General features: G+C 43.7%; 2 protein-coding genes across 9 annotated transcripts in view; both read right to left on the reverse strand.

The window, feature by feature from the left end:
• Window positions 1-4,708, reverse strand: part of LOC127572464 (E3 ubiquitin-protein ligase SH3RF1-like) — a 139,473-nt gene extending 134,765 nt beyond the window's left edge. The window contains 2 exon segments of the mRNA XM_052019768.1: window positions 1,532-2,088; window positions 4,523-4,708. Of these exon segments, the coding sequence (XP_051875728.1) occupies window positions 1,532-1,927 (396 nt within the window). The 5' untranslated portion in view covers window positions 1,928-2,088; window positions 4,523-4,708.
• Window positions 4,709-16,755: 12,047 nt separating this feature from the next.
• Window positions 16,756-25,212, reverse strand: part of nek1 (NIMA-related kinase 1) — a 119,811-nt gene continuing 111,354 nt past the window's right edge. For 6 of the 8 annotated variants that reach the window (XM_052019748.1, XM_052019749.1, XM_052019752.1 and 3 more), the window contains one exon: window positions 16,811-17,313. In XM_052019748.1, coding sequence (XP_051875708.1) covers window positions 17,300-17,313 — 14 coding nt within the window. In that variant the 3' untranslated portion in view covers window positions 16,811-17,299. Of the gene's footprint in view, window positions 17,314-25,212 lie in introns of all 8 variants that reach the window. The other 2 variants (XM_052019754.1, XM_052019753.1) reach the window with 2 other exon arrangements.

Consider the following 25,212-nt stretch of genomic DNA (forward strand, 5'->3'; position numbering starts at 1 on the left):
GCATGCCAGGGGAGTATTTTCAGCTGGGCTAGACAAAGACCTCAGGTATTAGTCAGGCCAAAGGAATTTTCAAAGTTTGACTGCACAACATTAAGACCAGGAATGAATGAGTCACAAAACAATTTAGTTTCAAATTGATCATTTTATCTTCAAAATCAATAGGGAGGTCCCATGTTTCTGGAATGTTTAATTTCACATGTAGCAGCAAGGCCAAGAATACTAATTCATAGCATTAACAGTCAGATTCATCTTAGGGCGGAGATATTTATCTAGATTTAAGGTCCACTCAAGTAGGTGCTGATACAGCAATTGTTCAATGCCTTCAAGGCATTTCACTAAAAATCTCAAAACTTAGGACACATGCTGAACGGCTGGGTCCATTGCTTCAGTCTGGACTGTGTACGCTGGTTGAAATATTCTTTGTGCACCTGCAATTTTAGAATAAAATGATTCACACATGCCAGAAGTGCAGCAACTGTAGGCATCAATTTGAATGCAGCAGCACTCCAATACCATGCATCTCGCATCTTCAGCGAATCACCTCCTCGTACTGGAGCTTGGCAGTTGCAAGTTCCCCTTGGCATTTACATGAGACTGTGAACAGTTCCCAGGGGAATAAACCGTCTGACAGCTCATGCCACAGACACACATTAATACTTAGTACAGACTACAATCAGTAACATTTCCTGCATTTATTTTGTTAATTTGGCATCATGGTTTTACTGTAAAGATAATGAATTATAAATGAACTTTCTCTGCACAAGATAAACAGGAAAAACGTTAACAGCATTTTCACATTAATTACGTCGTGTGTGTGGTGTCGGGGAGGTTCTATTCAGAATAAACCTACAAAAATCTAATGGATATCAATACTGCAACTTCAGCAGGAAAGTCATCCTCTTCTCAAAGATTAGCAGGACACAGTTTAATGCGGCATCCTTTGGACTTTCCAGGTACAATTTGAACTACCAGCATAAAGCAAATGCTCAGATATTATGTGAATTACTACGCAAACTTCCTAAAAATAATTAAATTTTAAGCTTCTCCATGACAATAATGTAAAATGCGAAGTGTTCTCCTGGGCAGGGAGAACTGTACTATCAATCAGCAGGTGTGAATCAAATGCCAGATGAAAACCACACTGCAGCTCAATCATGTAGCAAAAAGCTCTGGGTGCATCCTGCCCTAAAGTTTGCCTAGAGCTGGAACTGATCTCAGAGCACACAGACACCAGGGGGCAAAGATAATTGATAACAGAGTTGATAAAAAAGAGCTGCTAGAATCGTCAGCAATACCCAAACCATTTGAAACAAACTTTTTTAAAAAATCAATCATATATGGTTGCAGCTCCTGACAGGTTTATTTCCTCATTTGCCACAATATGCAAGTAGCACAAGTTTACAAGAGGCACTCCAAAGCAAAAATAGGAATAATAATAAAATTGTAACAAGCAAGCACTTTCTTTCCCTAAATGTTTTATCAAGCACAGTCACATTACGAATCCTGGACTTGAAAGGCACACTTTACTTACCCTAACTGGGGGGCTACGTGCCTGCACTCGGTGAGTGCTCTGAAGATCACGCAACGCAATGCTGCAATTTGCGGAAGTGGCGATCCCGTTGCTTTGTACCCTGGTGGTACCATTGACATTGTTATTGCCATTCACGCCGCTATTGCCAGATCTCCTCGGCCGGTGCTTGATACCATCGAGCAACCGAACCAGCAAGATATTGGTCGGGAGGTCATCGACCCCACAGTCCACCAACGTCCGGCACTCTGGGCAGCGCAATTCGCTCCTGGAGCTCAGGATCCCCTGCAGGCACCGCCGACAGAATGTGTGCTGGCACGGCAGCACTTTGGCGGTGGCGTCCAGCCGCTCCAAGCACACGGGGCACTCCAGCAAGTCCAGCAAAACTGACTCATCCATTCTGTGCCTTTTGTGCTTCCAAGCTTTCAACTCGGGACAGGCCTCCAAAGAAACAAACTCATCACAACAAAGGTCTCGCTGAATGATGAGCAGATTTGATTTCCAGTCCAGCTCGGTCACGTCACATCCATTCCCTTCAAGCCAGTGTTCAGTTAACTATTCTGGAAGACAACAACAAAAAAAAATACTGTAACAGACTGGAGTTAGTACAAGATGCACAATTCATTAAAGGATGAATTCCAAGTCTGAAGAATAAAGTGTCCAATTTACCCTCCCCATTTATTGCATCAGACATAATACATTGTTGGTATTGGTTTATCATTGTCAAGTGTACCAAGATAGTGAAAAACTTTTGTTTGTGTCCCATCCAGGCAGATCACGCCACACATAGGGACGTCAAGATAATTACATCGAGGTAACAATTATTAGTTTTACTTTTAGAAGTACAAAACATATCCCCAACTTTAATTTACAAATACCAAATGCATATTTATGTCATTCAAACAGTTGCAAGTGTTCCACCATTCACAATATTCCTACAATTTTTAACAAAATGATGCTCAGAAAATAAAAGTTAAATGACTGCAGATACTGGAATCTGGAGCAACAAACAATCTGCCGAAGGAGCTAAGTGGGAGGAGCAGCGTCTGTGGGCGGAAGGAAGTGTCCACGTTTCGGGTAATAAAGTTAAGATTGAGCTGGGGGGGGGGGGGGACGGCGGAGGTTGTGGGAGAGAGCCGGTCAGGAGCCCCGTTCTTTCAGAGAGCCGGCACAATCAAGATGGGCCAAACGGTCTTTTCCCATACGATTCCGAGAATTAACTCGTCGGTTGGTGCAGTGACAGGCGCACATACAGCGCAAACAATTCACCCAAGTACACACGTTGTAACTGTGTGAGCGGTTTGCAATGCAGTACTACAGTATTTCAAGCATTCCAAGACAGTCTGCTTTCCCCTCGGGTTCTAAGTAGGTCCGGGAATCTATTTCGTAACCACAGCAATGACGCCAATACTAAATTATGCACTTTAGAGTTTGAAACAGCCCCCTCCCCGCCCCAAGCTGTTAAGATTCTCCCATAAAAACACAACAGCTTTAATTTTTACGTTGCTTTAACTCTGCAGAGCCATAAAGACAACTTTTGCAACCCCGTAGTTAAAAGTGCATCAGGGTTACCAGTGGTTATTTGGTAATTATATTGGCGACACCACAACGTGATGATATATTGAAAATCCCTTAAGGAAAACCTCAAGCAGATTACCATACATACTCCTTGAGCGCGTATGACTGATAACAAGTCTTATAATACATTACCTGTGGAAGGCGGGATCGACAGACAAAAAAAAAATGATTTTCCACTAACCTTTTTGTTGGCAAGGTTAGAGTGGGAATTCAGAAGAGAAAAAAAACCAAGTTTTCAGAATGGAATATTCGCGTTTAGGTAATGATACCAATAAAGAATATATTTTAAACCTGGCCCTAATGTGCGCACTAATCATCGGAAAAGCGCGATTGTGTTTCACTGCTTTTCCCCCCTCTGAGCGCTGTGGATCTGCCGATCCATCCCCAGAGCTGAGCGCCGGCCAGCGGGGATCTGGGCACTGGGGGAACGTGGATCACAGCCCCCTCCTGCCTTATCGCTGATAATGACGAAGGCGCGGTGGGGAAAGGGGATCGCAGAGAACAGGGGTGGACATGGGATGGGGAAGGGAAGAAAACTGAATGCGAAACATACTGCGGTTGACTAATGGAAGGAGGAGGCACCAAGAGATTCAGGAAAGGAAGGGACGAGGGGGATCCAGGAGGGTGGTAGAGGGATGGTGGTGATGGGGGGGGGGGGGAAGGTGGGGTGATGGGGGGGGAAGGTGGGGTGATAGAGAGGGGATGGGGGTGTTGGGGATGGGGTGGGGGATGTTGGGGTGGGGGGGTGATGGGGTGGGGGGGGTGATGGGGAGGGGAGTGATGGGGTTATGGGGAGGGGGTGAGGGGATGATGGGGAGGGGAGGGGAGGGAGGTGAAGAGGATGGGGAGGGGGTGAGGGGTTATGGGGAGGGGGTGAGGGGATGATGGGGAGGGGAGGGAGGTGAAGAGGATGGGGAGGGGAGGGGATGATGGGGAGGGGGTGAGGGGATGATGGGGAGGGGAGGGGTTATGGGGGTAAGGGGATGATGGGGAGGGGAGGGGGATGATGGGGAGGGGGAGGGGGAGGGGGTGATGGGGGTGATGGGGAGGGGAGGGAGTGATGAGGGTGGGGGCGATGAGGGTGGGGGCGATGGGGAGGGGGTGATGGTGATGGGGAGGGGAGGGGGTGATGGTGATGGGGAGGGGAGGGGGTGATGGGGAGGGGAGGGGGTGATGAGGGTGGGAGTGATGAGGGTGGGGGCGATGGGGAGGGGAGGGGGTGATGGGGAGGGGAGGGGGTGATGAGGGTGGGGGCGATGGGGAGGGGTGATGGGGGTGGGGGCGATGGGGCAATGATGGGGAGGGGATGGGGGTACGAGGTGGAGAGGTTGACTGGGGGTGGGGTTGATTGGGGTGGGGGGACCCCCGCCTGTCCCGCCCCCTCCCTCCGGGCCCCTCACTCACTCACTCACTCACCGGCCTCCGCTCCTCCCGGACTCCGGGATTGCCCTGCTCGGTCCCTCTGCCCCTCACTCGCCCTGCCCAGGGGGTGAGGCGGCGGGGGGAGCCCGCAGCGGTGACGGGGGAGCGGACCCGACGCCTTCGGTCCCGCAGCCCAACACAACCCGCCGCCGTTGCCAGGCCGCCCAGCCAGAGCAGTGCGCAGGCGCACTAGCCAGGCACCGCGCCTGCGCCCTTCAGGAATGCCGGCCCTTGTCCGCGCCTGCGCCCTGGGAAACGACCGGCACCTTATGTTAATGTTAAGAAAACCCACTCTAACTTTCTCTTTGGATTTTCTGGACACCCCATAGCTTTTATATCAGATTTTCAGTAATTATTGGCATAGTTTATTTTAAATTATATCTCTAAATCCATAACAAAACAATATTTTTAGTAAACTTCCAATGGTATGGATTTCTTTTACAAAGGGAAAGGAAATTCAGCGTGTGGTAAAAAGTTGCCAAGTCAAAGTTCATGCACGTCTTTAATGCTTTTCTTATTCTTATGACCTGTCAAAACTCTTTCAAAGTGCTTTTGAAAATGCAGTGTGCACAGGAAGTTCCCACCACAGCAATGGTCCACACCAATTCCCCCACAGGTCAGCATGGACCAGTTGGGCTGAAGGGCCTGTTATCGTGCTGAATGACTCTGTGACTCCAAGTTCTCCATCCCCACCCACTCCTCCCTGAAAAGCCACACCACTCAGCCCGGCCCACCGAACACCATCCCTCACAAGCAGCCTTCACTCATTCCGAACTGTAGCCCAGGTGAGGGTCTCAACCCAAAACAACAACTGTCCATTTCCCTCCATAGATGCTGCCTGACCCACTGAGGTGCTCCAGTGCCTTTGTGTTTTGCTCCTTATTTCCAGCATCTGCAGTCTCTTCGGTTTCCTCACTGCTGCAGCAGAGTTTCATTCCAGGTTCCCGATACAGCTGGATGTCTTTGTTAAAGTACAGGTGCTATATGCCTTGTGAGGGTTGGTACTCAAGGACCAAGAGCTCTCCGATGAAACAACACTCTGCAGGGTAGAACAAGGCAAGGGTACCAGTGTTCCTATCCCCTTTGCACTATACTGCTGTCGCAAAACAACAAATTTCACATCAAATGTCAGTGATAATAAATCTGATTCCTTAAATATATTCAGTGACTTGGCCTCCACCACCTTCTGCTGTAGAGAATTCCACAGGCTTCCCACCTTCTGAGTGAAGAACTCTCTCCTGTTCTCAATCCTTATTCTCGATCTCTGTCTCCTGGTCCTAGACTCCTCAGTCTGGGTAAACATCCTCCCTTGTAAGCAATCTGTCAAACTCTTGAAGAACTTTCGTAAGTTTAAATGAGATCTCTCATTCTTCCAAACTCAAAAGGCTACAGTCCCCGGTTGACTCAATTTCTCCTCGTGCAACAAACCTGCCACCCCTGGAGAGATTAAGATGCACTGCAGAGGACTACATAAGCTGCTAAATTTGACCAAATTAATATATAGAATAGGTGCAAGATGGAAGGCCAGTGAGGAGGTTGAAGAGATGTGTAAGATAAGATGTCTTTATTAGTCACATGTACATCGAAACACACAGTGAAATGCACCTTTTATGGAGACTGTTCTGGTGTCAGCCCACAAGTGTTGCCACGCTTCCGGCACCAACATAGCAGGTCCACAACTTCCTAACGCATACGTCTTTGGAATGTGGGAGGAAACCGGATCACCTGGAGGAAACCCATGCAGACACGGGGAGAACATACAAACTCTTTACAGACAGCGGTCGGAATTGAACCCGGGTCACTGGCACTGTAATAACGCTACGCTAATCACTACACTATCGTGCCTGCCCTTAAAGTCCAAGGATTTAAATGAAAAAGAAGCAGTCTTGCAGAAGTGCAAATAAACAAATGGTGACAGGAAGGTACGCAGTTTGCAACACTTCACTCAGTTAAACTAATCGTCAAAGTTTTGTAACAATTGGGAATTGGTTCCTGCAGAACAAGTGACCAGTCGGGGAAAGGAATGAGTGGTATTGGGAGCAAACTTAATGATGGGAACTAATCACAAACAGCAGGAGAGGTTAAGCAGGAGGATGTTGCTGACAAACTCATTAACTACAGTGGAAGGATCGAGCTATCTTAGCTTGCAATGCTCAGTCACAGATGATGAATTTGGTGATGGAGCCAAGGCTAGAAAATCAATTAATTGTTGATTTTGATGTTAAGTCTCGAGGGATGTAGTGTTTTAAGTTGGAAGATGCGTTGCTGCTCCTGGAGCCTACATTCAGCTTTGTTTACCTTGATACTTCCATCGACAGCATCTACAGGAGGTGCTGCCTCTAGAAGGTAGCATCGATCATCAAGGATCCCCACCATCCGGGTCATGCCCTTTTCTCACTACTAGTAAGGCAGGAGGTACAGAAGCCTGAAGTCCCACACCACCAGGTTCAGGAACAGCTACTTGCCTACAACCATCAGGTTCTTGAACTGACCTGCACAATTCTAATCCTACCAGAGAGAGAGGGCTGTGGTTCCTGGGCAGGAAGGGGGGGGTGGTGTGAATTGAAAACCCAAACAAAAGCAGAAATCCTCCAGGTGCTGGGCAACATTAACGCATGATGAAAACCAGCCTCCCCTCCATGGACTCTGTCTACACTTCTCATTGCCTCGGTAAAGTAGCAGCCAATGTAATCAAAGACCCCTCCCACCCCAGACATTCTCTCTTCTCCCATCAGGCAGAAGATACAAAAGCCTGAAAGCACATACCACCAGGCTCAAGGACAGCTTCTATCCCACTGCTAGAAGACTACTGAACAGTCCACTAGCATGATAAGATGGACTCTTGACCTCATAATCTACCTCGTTATGGCCTTGCACCTTATTGTCTGCCTGCACTGGACTTCCTCTGTAGCTGTTGCACTTTATTCTGCATTCTGTTATTGCTTTTCCCTTGTACTACCTCAATGCACTGATGTAATGAAATGATCTGTATGGATGGCACGCAAAACAAAGTTTTTCACATACACGTGAGAATAGTAAACCAAATTTACCAATTTATCAGTGTTTCCAGAATTGTATTCCACAATTACAACAATCTGTTTATTTACTCTGTCCTTCTCTGTTGATCCCCACCTTACATGTCCTCACCAATCTTTCAGCTGACACCATCAATTGCTTTTCATTCTCTCCTGGTCTCTAACCTCTGACAGACATTCCCCTTCATCCTGCCCACCTGCCTGCAACTTCAAACTTTTAATTTTCCCGAGTTCTGATGAAAGATCATCAACCCGAGTACAAGGTTAGCTTGGTGGTTCCTTCCCCCCAAAGCAAGCTTTATTGATAAAAATATATAGACAAGAAATACATTCAGCACGTCTTTCTTTACATCGATAGTGTCATCAAATCAATACATTCGTTCTGCTATCAGATCAATACATTCTACTCACAATACGTCACAGCCACTCACGTTTCCTCCTTAAACACTTTGTGAAATAGAGAACATCAGGTCTAGAGCAAGGAGCTGAATAAAATTAACATTAATAAAATCCTTTAAAGAAATTAACAGGACTAAAACATAAATATATTCCCAGGACCTGATCACCTTCAACCTTAGGTTTTGACAGAGGTAAGATTAGGTAAGATATCTTTATTAGTCACTTGTACATCGAAACACACAGTGAAATACATCTTTTTGCGTAGAGTGTTCTGGGGGCAGCCCGCAAGTGTCGCCACGCTTCTGGCGCCAACATAGCACGCCCACAACTTCCTAACCCATATGTCTTTGGAATGTGGGAGGAAACTGGTGGGTATGGCAATGGAGCAGTCCCCACAGAGTAGAAGGTAGTAACTAAAACCCCACTCTTTAATTATGTGGGAAGAGAAAAACATAGAGAACTAGAGGCCAAGTAGCCTCTAGGGTGAGAAGGGACATATTTATTAGATATAAAATCATGAGTGGCATAGATAGAACACGCACAGTCTTTTTCCCAGGGTTGGGGAATCAAGGGCATAGGTTTAAGGTGAGAGGGGAGAGATTTAATAGGAACTTGAGGGGCAACTTCTCCACCCAGAGGGTGGTCAGTATATGGAATGAGCTGCCAGAGGAAGTGGCTGAGGTAGGTACATTAACAACATTTAAAAGACACTTGGGCAGGTACACGGAGGGATATGGGTCAAGCTCCAAATGGCATCTTGGTTGGCATGGACCATTTGGGCTGAAGGGCCTGTTTCTGTGCTGTATTGCTCTATGACTCAGCCTGGCATTAGCATAGGGAAAAATTTTCAAATCTATAATTAAGGGCACTTAGAAAATAGCAATAGGATCAGGCAGAGTCAACACGGACTCAGGAAAGGAAAACAAATTTGTTTTGAAGTTATAACTAGCAGAACAGAACAGGGGAAACAATTGAAGTGGTGGATTTGAACTCGATAAGGTAGCATTGAAGAGGTTATTAAACCAAATTAAGCCACAAGGGACAGGACTAACATACTGGTGTGAATTAGGATTAGTTAATTGTCAGAAAACAGGGTAGAAATAAACAGATCATTTTCAGTTTCGGAAGCTATAATTAGTGTGGTAACCACAGGGATTGGTGCTGGAACCCCAGCTGTTCGCTCTCTGATCAAGTGTAATATATCCAAGTCTGCTGCTGATAAAATGCCAGGTGGGAGTGGACTTGTGAGGAGGATGCAGATACAATCCAAAGGGATATGGAGAGATTAAATAAACAGTCATGGAAACAGCGGATAAAGTATCATGTGGAGAAGTATGAAGAATTTCACACTGGTGGAAAAAAAATAGTAAAGCAGAGTATTCTGAGAGATTTAAAACAGTGGCTTTTCAAAGAAACCCAACTGAGACAACTTCTATTGCCCAGGTTTCTTTGCTTCTGGATATGTATCTAATCTACCGCTGAATCAATTCCCTTCTAAACAGTAACAAGTACCTGAAATGCTCCTTGGTAATCATGCACTCGGTTCCCACCTCCAATCTTGTTTCCCCCTTAGCTTTCTGCCCAGTCTGTTTTTGTTCTTTACACTTCTGTCCTTTATTTTGAGAGACCCATTGTAAATGAAACTATTGCACAGAGATCTAATTCAATGAGCCATTTTCCTATGTCAGGGCAGTTGAAGGAAGTCAAGTACTTGGCGAATGTTCTGCTGGTGAAGTCAAATTGCTTTGATCCCCAAATACTTTTGACTGAAACATTCTAGATCTGCATGAGACCTATAACCATGAAGCAACTTACAAAAGGTACCACTTGTATGGCCTGTCTTTGGTTGACATCTGTGCGAGAAAGAAGAACAGAAAAAAAAACACCAAGTAATGGAATGACTTACATTGTAAACTTGTTCCCTCAAAGTATTGGATCAAGGTTGTCCAAATCTCTTTGTTGAAGATTGTGCTTATGATTTACCATCCACTAAAGGAACTGACCAATATCATCGCACAACTAATACACCAATCAAATCTTTGGAATCTTCTACCTCAGAAGGCTGCAGAGGCTTAGTCACTGAGCATACTCAAGGGAGAGACTGACTGATGTTTTGACACAGTCAGGAGATTAGATAGCACAATGGGATACGAGCAAACTCTAGGGAAAGGTTTGTTTGGGTGCAAGATTAAATCCCAATCTGACCAGACAGCAAGCAAGAGGAGACACAAGAGGCTGGAATCTGGAGTAAAAGAAAAACTGCTGGAGGAACTCAGCGGGTTGGGCAGCATCTGTAGAGGCAAAGAGTTAATGTTTCGGGTTGAGATCTCGCATCCTGATGCTGCCAGTATATTTGTTAATAATGGAGAGCGGAATCAGAGTTTCCAGTTTGGGGATCGCCAGTTCCCCCATTCATAATCCTAGGATACAGAATCCCATTGCTAATACATCCCAGGCAGATGTAAAAACTCCTCAATAAAATTCCACCTGCCCATCACCCCTCCTCACCTGGATCCACCTATCGCTTGACACAAGAGATTTTGCAGATGCTGGAATCTGGAGCAACACACAAAATGCTGGAGGAACCCAGCAGGTCAGGCAGCATCCCTGACCCGCTGAGTTCCTCCAGCACCTTTTGTGTGTGTTCCGCCTATCGCTTGCCAGCTTTTGCCCTACTCCTCGCCCTCACCTCTTTATCCTGGCTCTCTCCCCTCTATCTTCCAGTCCAGATGAAGGGTCTCGACCCAAAAGGTCGACTGTCCATTTCTCTCCACAGATGCTGCCTGACTCACTGAGTTCCTCCAGCATTTTGGTTTTTTCTCCCAATACATTCCATCAACTTTAATTAAAATATTTTGGGGGTGGCGGGGGGGGGGGTCTAATTTAAAATTAGTGACTAGTAAAAACAAGACATGAAATAAATTTTAAAAGTTTCTGGGTTGGTTTAAGCCTTGCCCCAGACAGATTCCAATCCCATCCCTTGAGCTTACTCACCCACCCACGAAGCACCTGATCCACAGGTCGATCCTGGTGCCCAAGTATTTCTCCTCTTCACCAGGATTAATAAACAAAATCTTACAACAAACAATCCAAACCTGAGCCAAGGTACATAATTGTTTTCTATTCCTGACCTGACCATCTCCATAAATATAACAAACTCAAATGATCTATTGATCCATTTGAGACTGAAACAAGCATTGGTATCGGTTTATTGTTGTCACATGTACCGAGATAAAGTGAAAAGCTTTTGTTTTGCGTGCCACCCAGACAGATCATGTCGTACATGACAGGCCAATATTGATCAAGAACAGAAGGCATGATGAAGCAAACCATCCTGACCTGGATAAAGTACTGAGGCGGTTCAGTCTAGCAATGTTTTAGCACAGTCTGAATGTTTTAATCAACCAACCAGCACAATCAGATCTGATCATCCTCAATCCAGGCATGACTCTTGGGGCCTCCTGGTCTACTCCTGCTTCAGTAATGTTCCTTAATGCAGTTCAACTGGGATCCTCCTGAGAAAAAATTGACTGCTATGCTTGCTTTCAAAGTAGTTCCAACACTTCAGAAAGAATTCTTCGTTTGCAAATAGCTTGGGAGGGCTCATGAACATTTAAATAATTTATAACCAGTTTAATAAATTATGCATATAATGAAAAATACAGAAAATAAAAATTAAAGTTACTACCAAATTGAACACAGCTTAAAAATCAGACATTTTTGTTACAAGGGGGAAAGGACAGTTTATTTGTTGACGTCTCAATTCTTGTCCCAAAAATAAATCCCTTCACAAATACGAATAACTAAGATACCATCTTCATTTCAAATACGTTCATACCTCCAATTATCCTACCTTGTTCAGTCATCCAGTGTTATAGTCATCTTCGGCTGCCTACATTTTGCCTGCAAGACAATTGCTGTACTAAAGAAAGAAAAGCAAGTCAATGTGAAGATTAGTGATGTTACGGTATGAAAGGTGCTCATATAAATTTAAGATATTACAACTGTGGTGTTTTATTTGACTATGAATGGGTAACGGATCTAGATGACAAGACGACCCGTCATCTCTCAGGAGTTAGTAAGACGTCTCCCAAACATAGTGGGTGCACAATCTGTCAGGGTAGGTCTGACCACCTTAAATCTCTTGACCTAGTTTTAAAAGGTAGGTTGTGTGGGTTGGTTTATTGCTGTCAGTCCTGAATCCCTGGAGTGATCACATCTCTGTGCTCTTATGAATTAGTAGCTTTTTCCCTGCTGTTCTCTTGCCACATCAGACTCTGATCGTGAATCATTTCATTGCAGACACTTCAGCTTCAGTGTTTGCACTGATGCAGGCTTCCAGCCACGCACTTAGATTTTGCCAAACTCCTGATATTAGGGCAGCATTCAATTTCTTCTTACATGTGGTGCCTGTACTTTTTATGATGTAAAGAAAGAAGTCACCCAGCTTCAAAGGTTACTGAATTTAATGGCTCAATTTAGTGAAAGCTTGACACTTGAGGTATGAAGATGAATGCAATTTATTGAATCCATTTGTTCAGATTTAGGAGCTACAGATGACGACCATCTGCAGATCATTCACCTGAAAATGAGGCAATTCTGCACCACTTCAAGCGTTAAGGAGAGCAGGATTCTTTGCTTTGGTGCAAAAGGTACAAGGACATTACTTCATTCTAGACTAACCGAAATAAAGGACATGAAAATATGGATTTGTACTCTGCCACCTCTTCTGCCTGGGAACCCAATGCTGCTCCTCAAGCCACACATTATCTGTTAATTTCAGCAACATTCATTATGTCATTATATCAACATACCTGCAAAGGAGCAGATGTGTCCCCAAACCTCTTTGTTAAGATGCACTGAACAATGTGATTCTTGGACGAGGTTGTGGCCATCCATCCCAAACAACCCTGGTAACTCACTTTCCCTGTCTGTGTTAGAACTAACTAGTCCTGCTGTAACTAATCTATCTCTGACATTGGCTGAGTTTTTCCTCTCTCCACAGACTAACCTGCAGGGCACTTCCTACAGCTCTGCATTTCACTGTTTTCATGTTTGTGTTCTTTCTGTCAAACGTTCAGATAATTTATCAACAACTAATCCCACAGCAACCCTGGCCTCACCCTATCAAAGAAATACATTTGATCCCTTCCATCCCACCCTTGCACATTAAAATTTGTTTTCTCTCCTTTTCAGTTCTAACAAAGGGTTTCTGATGTGAAATGTTAACACTGTTTCTCTTTCTACAGTTGCAGCCTGACTGTTGAATCCAGAATTTTTCTGTTTTTATTTCAGGTTAGCAGCATCTGCAGTGCTGTATTTTTCATCCATCCTTATTTTTCCTTGTGGCTTGGTGTCACTTTGTTTGATAATATTCATGTGACATGCCAGGAAATGTTTTATATTAAAATTAATTGCACGTTGGACGTTTCAGGAAGAAGAGAAGCCAAGCCACAAAGATTGAGAAATATACATTTAGAAACAAGGGAAAAAGCCCTAAATTTCAAGACACTTGTTCAAATAATTTCAAGTATATATCAGTTATTTTAGAGTCACAGAGTTATACAGCATGGAAATAGACCCTTCAGCCCAAGTCATCCACGCCAACCAAGACGTCTATCTGAGCTAGTCCCATTTTCCCCACAGTCCACAATCCTCAATAACTTTCATCCTCTATGACCCCACAGCTGACAGTGCCCTCCAAGGGTTCACCTTAGTGACCATTGTTTAGTTGTCAACTGTAGCAGCACAGATATGGGCATGAGGCATCACAGCCAAGTCCATTGTGCACTCAACCCATACATATGCACTTCGCACAAGGGTGGCAAAGCGGAAACATCAACCACAGCTCAGCACTCTTGCCTTTGAGTATGAAGTGACTCAAGACCCAATCCAGAGACACGAGCACATAATGTTACACTGATGTCCCAGAGCTGTCTGGCTTGGAGAGCATGTCTTGAGGATAGGTTGAGGATAGGATAAGCTAGGGCTTTTCTCTTTGGAGAGGAGGATGAGAGGTGACTTGATGGAGGTGTACAAGATAAGAGACATTGATCAAGTGGATAGACAGAGACTTTTTCCCAGGGCGAAAATGGCTAACAGGAGGGGGCATAATTTTAAGGTGATTGGAGGAAGGTATAAGGGGGATGTCAGGGGTAAGTTTTGTTTTTACACAGAGAGTGTGGGTGCGTGGAACGCACTGCCTGCAGAGGTTGTGAGGGCAGATACATTAGGAACATATGAGACTCTTAGATAGCCACATGAATGATAGAAAAATGGAGGGCTATGTGGGAGGGAAGGGAAGGGTTAGATAGATATTAGAGCAGGATAAAATGTTGGCAAAACATTGTGGGCCAAAGGGCCTGTACTGTGCCGTAATGTTCTATGTTGTTGGAGGTCTTGCCTTCAGAATATAGTTTTAAACTGAGGTTCTCTTTGATATCCTGCAGTGCTACTTCAAAAAGGCCTTTTTTTTTAAAAAATCCTGTGGTGTCCCAACCTACATTCCTCAACTAACAGCTAAAGATGCAAGTGATCCAGTCTCTTATTTTACTGCTGTCCAAGGGAAGTGTTGAATCTTCAACAAGATGCTGTAGGAACTTGGCAGGCCAGGCAGAATCTGTGGAGAAAAACGGGCAGTCAATCAAGACCGAAGATAGGAAAAGGGGAAGCCCAATATATAGGGGGGAAGAAAAGCAGAGCAGTGATTGGTGGACAAAAGAGGGGAGGCAGGGTGGGCACAAGGTGGTGATAGGTAGATGCAGGTAAGAGATAGAACGTAGAAAACCTACAGCACTATACAGGCTCTTCAGCCCACAAATTTGTGCTGAACACATCCCTACCTTAGAAATTACTAGGCTTACCCATAGCCCTCTATTTTTCTAAGCTCCATGTACCTATCCAAAAGTCTCTTAAATAACCCTATCGTATCCACCTCCACCACCGTTCCCGGCAGCCCGTTCCACGCACCCACCACTCTGAGTAAAAAAAAAATCTTACCCCGATATCTTTGTACCTACTCCCCAGCACCTTAAACCTGTGTCCTCTTGTGGCCACCATTTCAGCCCTGGGAAAAAGCCTCTTACTATCCACACAATCAATGCCTCTCATCATCTTATGCACCTCAATCAGGTCCCCCCTCACCCTCTGTCGCTCCAAGGAGAAAAGGCCGAGTTCACTCAACCTGTTTTCATAAGGCATGCTCCCCAATCCAGGCAACATCCTTGTAAATCTCCTCTGCACCCTTTCTATGGGTTCCACATCCTTCCTGTAGTGAGGCGACCAGAACTGAGCACAGTACTCCAAGTGGGGTCTGACCAGGGTCCTATATAGCTGCAACATTACCTCTCAGCTCCTAAATTCAATTCCATGATTGATGAAGGACAATACACCATATGCCTTCTTAACCACAGAGTCAACCTGTCCAGCTAGATAGTGATAGGCAGGTGTGGGGGAGGAGGGGAGAGCAGATCCACCGGGGGACAGGTCAAAGGTATGGAGGCAGGCACCCCGTGAGGGGAGGGGAGGAAAAAAATTCGCGAGCAGTAAAACGAGAGATAGGCTAGGAAAGTGAAGGAGAGGCATGGTGGGGGCAGGGGTGGTTTTGCTTTACCTAAAATGGGAGAATTCAACGTTCATACCATTAGGCTGCAAGGTTCCAAGACAGAAAATGAGGTTCTGTTCCTCCAGTTTGAGTTTGGACTTCTCCTGGCAGTGGAGGAGGCAGAGGATTGACATATCAGTGATGGAGTGGGAGGGGGAGTTGAAGTGACTGGTAATGGAGAGACATAGATCATGGTTGCGGACAGAGCGCGGGTGTTCTATGAAACAGTCACCTAGTCAGCAGTTAGTCTTGCCAATGACCCGAAACATTGGTCTGTTTTTCTCCACGGATGCTGCCTGGCTTGCTCAGTTCCTCCAGAATCTTGTTGACTTTTCATCTAGATTCCAGCATCTGCAATCCTTTGTTACTCAAACATTGAATGTTTCTGAATGATAACAGTGACTGCAACAAAAAGTACATTAAATGTAAAGCAATTTCAGACCCTCCCAAGTCATGGAAAGAGTTAGATAAATCTACATCTCATATGAATAAAACAGAAGGTGACCTCCAGAGTTATCCGCTTCATTAACTGTGGGGCACTTTGATCATACTCAGCAATGATAAGTTTCAAGAAAATTTATAGCACTTACTGTTTTTGATATTGGCTTTCACACTTCACATTCATTCCCCACCACCCCCACCTCCAAATGGAATCACTCAGGTGGGGTATGGCTTGATGGAAACTAACAGGCCTTCACAGGAACATATGTTCTCTCATCAGTGTTATTGAAAAAGGCTCAGAAACAAAGTCTTTGTCACTACGTTTCCTCAGCAAAATCAGTTTCGACAACTGTGCACTAAAATGAACTTTGTTTTGTTCTAATTGTATTCTTTCTTGCAAAAATTGTGTATAATTTATGCCTAATTTATGTTTTTCTTGTGAATGCTGCTTTTATGATACTGTGTGCCTGTGATGCTGCTGCAAGTTTTTCATTGCATCTGCGCTCACATGTACTCGTGCATATGACAATAAGCTCGACTTTTGTGTCACCTCCACTTTGAAACAAGTACAAATCAAGTCCAGCAGATCAGTCAGTAACAGTGCTCTGGAGAAAGTTCCGAATGGTTTTCCAGTTTATAACGTACATCATACATTGTCGATAGCCAAACAAAAGCAACGTGACGTGTGTCCATCTAGTGGTAATGAAATCGATGGATTTTCTGAATAAATCAATGTGCAAATTTTTTTAATGTATAAAAGAATCTTTATTCCTAATCATTATAAAGATATAATACACGTGAACTTTGTACTTGGAAGTATTGTACAAGAAACTGTATCTATATTACAACTTACAAGTCTATCCATGTTAGTGTTCTGCAGCATGTAAATTCTGATCAGTGGACAGGATTCCTGCACAACAGGTCACCCCCATTATAGAATGCAAATGAAAAATTCCAGCGTTCCATAACCCATTCCATTTTTCTAACTCAATATGTGATATTCAAGGACATACTTTGGTCAGAGAATTCTGTAATATATGCATATTTTCTTTTAGCAGCAACACCAATACTTATGAAAGGTAAAATTCTGCAGAAAACCCTATGCAAAATTAAAAAGGTAAAATGGAATTCTGGGGAAGGAAGCACAAAATTAAACTGTCCTTGCATCAAATCCATGCAGACCCTTTTATGCTGTGTGGTTTAACTTGTATCCACATGACTGAGTTGCTCAAAAGATAGTTTTGGCTTGAAAGTTAGAACATCCACAGTAGACAGGTCCCAAGTATCTCATCTTTATTCATCGTTGTCTGTAAAAGAAATAACATGACGAGTTTGATTTCTGATGCAAAATGTAATAGTCAGTCATCAAAACATACCTCCATTATTCCTCCACATTGTACAAGCTCTTGCAGCCAACTTGCAAGTGTTGAAATGTGGGGAGAAATAAGAAATGGGTGACGTAGACATAGAAAACCTAAAGCACATACAGGCCCTTTGGCCCACAAAGCTGTGCTGAACATGTCCCTACCTTAGAAAAATAGAGGGCTATGGGTAAGCCTAGTAATTTCTAAGCTCCATGTACCTATCCAAAAGTCTCTTAAAAGACCCTACCGTATCTGCCTCCACCACCGTTGCCGGCAGCCCATTCCACACACTCACCACTCTCTGAGTAAAAAAACTTACCTGACATCTCCTCTGTACCTACTCTCCAGCACCTTAACCCTGTGTCCTCTTGTGGCAACCATTTCAGCCCTGGGAAAAGCCTCTGACTATCCACACGATCAATACCTCTCATCATCTTATACACCTCTATCAGGTCACCTCTCATCCTCCGTCGCGTCAAGGAGGAAAGACCGAGTTCCTTCAACCTGTTTTCATAAGCCATGCTCCCTAACCCAGGCAACATCCTTGTAAATCTCCTCTGCACCCTCTCTCTATGGGTCATCCAAATTTTAGCCAAAAATTGTTTTAGTTGTAAGAAATACCTGGATAATAATAGTTTTCAAAATTATACCATTCTCAATCAATTGTGAGCAACTTCATCGTAAGCCAATAGCAAAATCAATTTTTTAAAAATTGGGCGGCACGGTAGCGTAGCAGTTAGCGCAACACTATTACAGCGCCAGCGATCGGGGTTTGATTCCCGTCGCTGTCTGTAAGGAGTTTGTACGTTCTCCCGTGTCTGCGTGGGTTTCCTCTGGGTGCTCCAGTTTCCTCCCACATTGCAAAGACGTATGGGTAGGTTAATTTGGGTTTAAAATGGGCAGCACGGACTCGTTGGGCCAGAAGGGCCTGTTACTACGCTGTAAATAAAATTTTAAAAAATTTAAAATTTAAAAAATTTAAAAAACGTTGAAAAATTATAGTCCTTAATCTCAGGGGCAAGAACTGCAATGACATCTTTCAAAGCAAGCAATTATCAGAGCAATATTGGCACACTGATACATAGCTGGCAGACAGGAATTCACACCTTCAGTTTCAACTAATAATTAACATTAGCAAAATCAACACAAATTAAGTGACAGCTCATTGATGCTAAAGCACTGGTTTCAGAGTTGGGGAGTGTCCTCTGACTCCAGCCTTTCAGTGGTTAAAGATATACTGCCCAAGAAGCCATTTCTGGAGTGCCCAAAATATCGTCAACTCATGAATGTTACGAAGAAACATAGCATCAAACTACGCTGCTTTCACAAACTCAGTCACATACCCTCCCCTGCAGCTCACAGTGGTTGCAGCATCAATGCGCTGCCTTTTGATTTGTGTTTACTTTGTTGATTCTGATCATTAGTTGAAACTAACGCTGAATTTCTGTATTTCAGTAAAGCTATCAGTACTTCAAATGAACTGCTATCAAGAGCTCAGGTTAAAACTCATTACTTTAATTATTGCTTAAATTCAAAGATGTCATTACAGTACTAACTCCTCATTAGAAGGATATTTTAGTGCCAGCATGGTAAATGGGAGTAGGAGCAGGCCATTCGGCCCTCTGAACCTGCTCCACCATTATGATCCCGGCTGATCCCGTTCCGTACCCTATTCCTGCTTTCTCCTCATATCCGGTGCTCTCTTTAGCCATTGGAATTAAATCTAAAACTAAGAACTCTTTTTCAGAACACATTTAATGATTCCGCCTTCACTAACTCATGCGGAAGAGAATTGCACAGGTTCACCATTCTTTGGGTGAAGAAACTTCAGTCCTAAATGGCTTATCCTGTATCCTTTGGCTCTGAAGTCTGGTTCTTGACTTCTGCCTGGTCCCATCACGATTTTATAAATTTCAGTGAGGCCCCCTCTCATTCTTCTGAACGCTAGAGAATGTAGTTTAATCAAGCTAATCTCTCTTTAGGTCAGCCCTGCCATCCCTCAAATGGATGAGGCAGGTGCATTGGTCAAATTCAAAAGATTACTAGATAAGCATATGGAGGAATTTAAAATAGAGGGATATGTGGGAGGAAGGGGTTAGATAGTCTTAGGGGAGTTTTAAAGATCGGCACAACATTGTGGGCCGAAGGGCCTGTATTGTGCTGTACTGTTCTATGCTCTATGTTCAAATCAGTGTAGTGATCTCCTCTGCACTCCCTCCATGGCAACACCACCTTTCCTCTGATAAGGAAACCTAAACTATACACAATACTCAAAGTGTGGTCTCAAAGATGTGGACAATTGCAATAAGACATGTACTTCAGCCATCGTGCTGTGAGGCCAACATACTATTTGCTTTTTTTTTTTAAGTGCCTGCACACTTATTTTCATTGAGGAAACACAACTCTTGTGGCACCCCCACTTTGTCTCATCTATTGCCATTCAGATAATAATCTGCCTTCTTGCTTTTGCCCCCAAAGTGGAGACACTCACATTCATCCATATTATACTGCATCGGTCATGTGTTTGGCCACTCGCTCAACCAGTCCAATGGACACTGAAGCCTCACTGAATCCCACACTCCCACCCAGCTTTGCATTTCTAATAACATGTTAAATTTGCAGCAACTTTGGGATGTTCTAATTTCATTAAAGGTTCTGCAGAAATCTTTAAAATCAAGTAACCAGCAGGTTTCAGTCATCGAGGTGACAAACATTGAAGCAAAAGTCGACAGACACTGAGGCTTCAAAACGAGAATGGTGAAGTACTCAGCAGGTCAAGCAGCATCCGTGGGAGGAGAAAGAGTTGACATTTCAGGTTAAGGTTTCTATATTGGAACTGGAACATTGAGAAAACCATTGTTAGTGGCAGAGAAGGGGGACAGCAAGTGCCTGTGGTGGGTATTTATTTATTTTTGGGATCTGGGCATTGCTGGTAAGGCCAGCATTTATTGCCCATCCATAATGGCCCTTGAGGAGGAGGTGGTGAGCTAAATCTCCTCAACTCCCACGCAGTGGTCTTGAGGACTTCTAGGATTCGGACCCAAAACAGACCACACACAATACAGCACAAACAATTACTTAGATGTATATAAAAAAAAATTGGCAGTTGCAGATAGAAAATATGAAAAATACAAATTGAAAAAGAGTCAGCACTTCTCTGGAAAAAAAATGAAGTGGGAATGGTCACTAAGATTGTTAAAAATATCAAGTCCTAAAGACTGCAACATACCCAAATGGGAGATGAGCTGCCATTCCTCAAACTTACATTGGAGCAACGTAGGAGGCCAAAGGCAGGGAGATCAAAGCGGGAGTGGGGTGGAGGATTAAAGAGACGAGAGACTGGAAATTTGGGGTCTTCTGCAAAGTGACCACTGAATCTGTGGTTAGTTTCCCGAATGGAGGCAAGACCACATCGCGAGCACCAAATGCAACACACCAAGTTAGAAGAATAGCTGCTTCGCCTAGAAGGGCTGTTTGGGTCCCTGGGTGACGGAAGGAGAAGGGGTAGGGGTAGAAGAGCAGGTGTTGCAGCTCCTGCGCTTGCATGGGAAATTACTGTGAGAAGCAGAGTGGTTGGAGGAGAAGGAAGTGCAGACCAGGGACTTGAGAAGGGAACCGTCCCTTCAGAATGCTAAAAGTGGAGGGAATGGAGGGAAGCAGAAAATGTGTCTGGTGATGGAAAGGATGGAAAGTGATCCAGTGAATGTGGGCTGTTGGGGTGGTAGGTGAAGGGCGGGGGGGGGGGGGGGGGGTGGGTGGGGGGAGTAAGAGCAGGAAACAGATGGGGTTGACAGCCCTGTTAGTGAAAGAGGATGCCAGTGGGCAGGCAGTGTTGTCTTGCCATCAGACCAAATGGAGAGGAACAAAGGACCGCAGACGCTGGGATCTGGATGAAAAACACGATGATGCTGGAGGAACTCAGCAGGCCAGGCAGCATCTGTGGAGAAAAGCTGGCGAAACTGGAAGCAGGGTGGGAGGAGTCTAATCAAGGTTATTTCTATTATACATTCACTGAACCCCACACCACCTCCTCCCCACATCCTCTTCCATTCTCCTGGTTTCTCTTATCTCTAGATTTTAAGGTAAAGGTTACCTTGATAATGTTGGTGTGCACTCTATCACAGACATTCCCTGTGTTTTCTCCCTTAGCAACCCCTCCCCCCCAACCCTATAACAAAACATGCTGATTTTCTCATTTATTCTCTACTGATGAAGGGTCTTGACCTGAAACGTTAACTATGTTTCTCTCCTTATGGCTGCTGCCTGACCTGCTGAGTGTTTCTAGCATTCTCTGGTTTTGTTATTGTTAGGTACATTGATTACACACATAAATGCAATCTCAAGAAAAGTGCACCAGCATCTTTACTTTCTTTGGAGGTTAAGGAGGCTCAGCATGTCACCGAACACTAACTCCTACAGATGTACTGTTGAAAGTATCCTGATTGGTTGCATCATGGTCTGGTGCAGCAATTCGAAGCTGCAGAGGGTAGTGAACCCTGCCCAATACATCACGGGCACATCCCTCCCCACTGTCGGTAGTATCTACATGAAGCACTGCCTCAAGAAGGCAACATCCATCATCAAAGATGCCCACCATCCGGGCCATGCCATCTTCTCACAGCTACCATCAGGCAGGAGGTGCAGAAGCCTGAAGTCCCACACCACCAGGTTCAGGAACAGCTACTTCCCTTCAACCATCCAGTTCTTGAAGCAACCTGCACAACCCTAATCACTAGAGTTTAGCAACACTAAGACCACTTTGATCACTTTGCACTAAAATAGACTTTATGTTCTAACTGTGTTCTTTCTTGCAAAAAAAATGTTTTTGTTGTGAATGCTGCTTATATGATGCTGTGTGCCTGTGATGCTGCTGCAAGTTTTTCATTGCACCTGTGCACACATGTACTTGTGCTCAAATTCGACTTTGACTTTATTACTCCAAGTATTCAGTAATAGACAATCCATCTCAACTAACCAGGTTAGGCACAAATTGTGCAATTTATAGAAACTAAGTATACGATAGGTGGAAACATCTTTGGGGAAAAAAGTGAAAATCTTCAAAGATTCATAGATCCTCACAATTTTGATTATGATGATGGGAAAAAAAATGACAAAATGTGAAAGCATCCAAACAAAAACCTTAAACAGCCCTGAATGCAAATGTGTGAGGAGGTTAATTAAACTGAGGTACATCCAACAACCCTACACTCGCAATGAAGTGAATAGAAGCACTTGCCAGACTGAAATGGAAAGGCATATCACCCAAGTAAAATATTAGTTTTAACACCTCAGCTGGTGCAGTTCCTAAACACTAAGCTATGCAATTATGCAGGTGTTCTACATTAAAAAGAGGGAAAGGGAAAAACAGTTAAGCTTTTGCATTTTGGTGGAAACTAGCCATTTGGAAATTATATACTTAATATTTTAAAAGCAGTTCTCTCCCATGAGCAACAGCAGAGAAAAAGTGTTTCAGGGGAAACAGAGGTTTCAGTTAATTTTCCAGCTTAAAAATGGCACTGCAGCAAAAACAATGTCCAAAACCAGCAAATGCAGAACAGATCTACTGTCTGGAAGTTTGATATTTCTTCTTTTCCATGGTGGGACATTTCTGGGAGGTACAGTGCTGGGCACCAATCTAAGTTCTGGTTAATTGTAACCAACTACATTTGCCTGTATAATTTACAGAATTCATAGCACAGAAATTAATTTTGACTGGCCTATGTTCTATATGAACCATCTCCCCACCTACCCCATCTAAATCTTAGTAGTGAATGCTTCTATTCCTCATTCCCTCCCAATTACTTAAATAACCCTGAAATACATCTAGACTGCCTAGAGTGTGGCATTAAGTTCCATTTTTAAAAGGAATCATATTTATTTACACTACAAAAACCTATGTGACCATAAACTCAAAGATAACACATTTTTGGCCGTTAATAAATATGCAACTTCCAAAATACATTCAGTACTCAAGGAATTAATCTCTTCCATTTCAATGATAATTACCAATGGCAAAGCATGTACTTTGGGTGCTTTTATAATTGTAGTTAAGTGCTGCTGTAACTTGCTTGAACAATATCCCTTGCAGCAAAACTGACAGCCCGTGAGCAAATCATGTCCCAAAACTTAGGTGGCCTTTTCTGGGGTACAGTCAATCCCAGAACATTTGGGGCATTCTCGGTGGCTTTTCCCCAGCGTTTATTCACTAAACACATTATACATCTTATGGGGAAGAGGGGGTGGAAGAGCAGCTGGGTTGAGAAACCTAAAAATGCAAGAGGTTTGTGGTTGCCAGACCTGCAGAGAAATTGCAGAGTTTGCCAATTCATCAATGAGATGAAGTGAGTGAAAAGCCTTTTATGAAAAGGCAGTGATTGAAACTGCTGGAGCTAAGACTGTGCTTTTCTTCCAATGACATTAGATACAGAAAAATCCATTAATTTACTGCAGCTGGACTGTGCACAGATAGCGCATCTTAGCAGGGTGGAAAAGGGTGGTGGTGGGGGTGCTCCCTTCAGTCACTATTAATCAGAATTTGAAAGCCACTAACAAATACATAGAAGATAACGTGAAGAGATTAAAGGTCACCAGCAATCTGACAATGGGAGGCTCCCTTGCTTATTTTGAGCATTTCAAAGAGAAGTCTTGGTTGCCAAGAGACCAATTTCATCAGTAACAGCACAAGCTGGAGGTTAGACAATTTGTTCTGATTCAAGGAAAGGGAGGCCCTTAGCAATTGGCATACAGTAGAACTGAAAAACAAACAGAAGGGGGGCAAGAACAGAGACATCAAGAAGGTATTCTATTTTGGTGGGGTGGGGAAGCAGACAAAGATTCCACTAAGATAGTGAAGAAATCAGAATGACAAAGGAGGGATATCAAATGGCATTAATGTGGAACAAAACATACATATATTTAAATTAAAACATTTAAAAATCGGCATGTATTCTTACCGAACGACTTAATTTAATGTGTCGGAAGCAGCAATGGAGATGTGGGATTTAAAAAAAAATCATGTTCTAGTTAAACTTGTATATTTTATGAGATTCAGCTGGTATTTATCCTTGGTATTATAAGCTGACATGAATGTAAATTTAGGTGAAATTGGGAAACATTTTGCTTGTCAGCCTGTCACAAGATGATTCCCTGTCCAGTTCAGAGAACCGAGTGGGGGCAAACATGCTCAAACTGTACCAGCCTTTGCAGATGCAGTGTGTATGGAAGGTATCTGCTTCATTGTGTTAGAGCTCAATGAAGATTTTAAGCAGCAATCCAAATGCAAAAAACAAAAGAGCTTCCCAGTGGATGAAGGGTCAGTTACTCCGCACACACAAAGATTGTAAAGCTCTCTAAGATTTAGGTGCAAAAATCAGTAAATTTGCTTTGTTTTATTGTTTGTGAATGGAGAGCAAGAGGAAACTGATGGAAAAGCTGATTACAAATGCTTGCAATTACTTCATTGTATATTTTAAAAAAAAGACCAGTCACTGCCTCAGTAAAGACAAGGGAACCCCAAATCAATGTATTGTGCTTGCTTACACATCTGACACAACATAAATAGTATTAAGCACTAAAAAAAATGTTAGTAAGGGTAACATATTGAATTGGACATAGGGTATAAGTTGGAACATAAAACAGTACAGCACAATACAGGTCCTTTGGCCCACAATGTTGTGCCGACCTTTAAACCTCACCTAAGACTACCTAACCCCTTCCTCCCACATATCCCTTTATTTTAAATTCCTCCATATGCTTATCTAGTAATCTCTTGAATTTGACCAATGTACCTGCCTCCACCACTGCCCCAGGCAGCGCGTTCCACGCCCCAACCACTCTCTGGGT

Source organism: Pristis pectinata, chromosome 7 (assembly GCF_009764475.1).
Source record: "Pristis pectinata isolate sPriPec2 chromosome 7, sPriPec2.1.pri, whole genome shotgun sequence".
Classification (NCBI taxonomy): Eukaryota; Metazoa; Chordata; class Chondrichthyes; order Rhinopristiformes; family Pristidae; genus Pristis; species Pristis pectinata.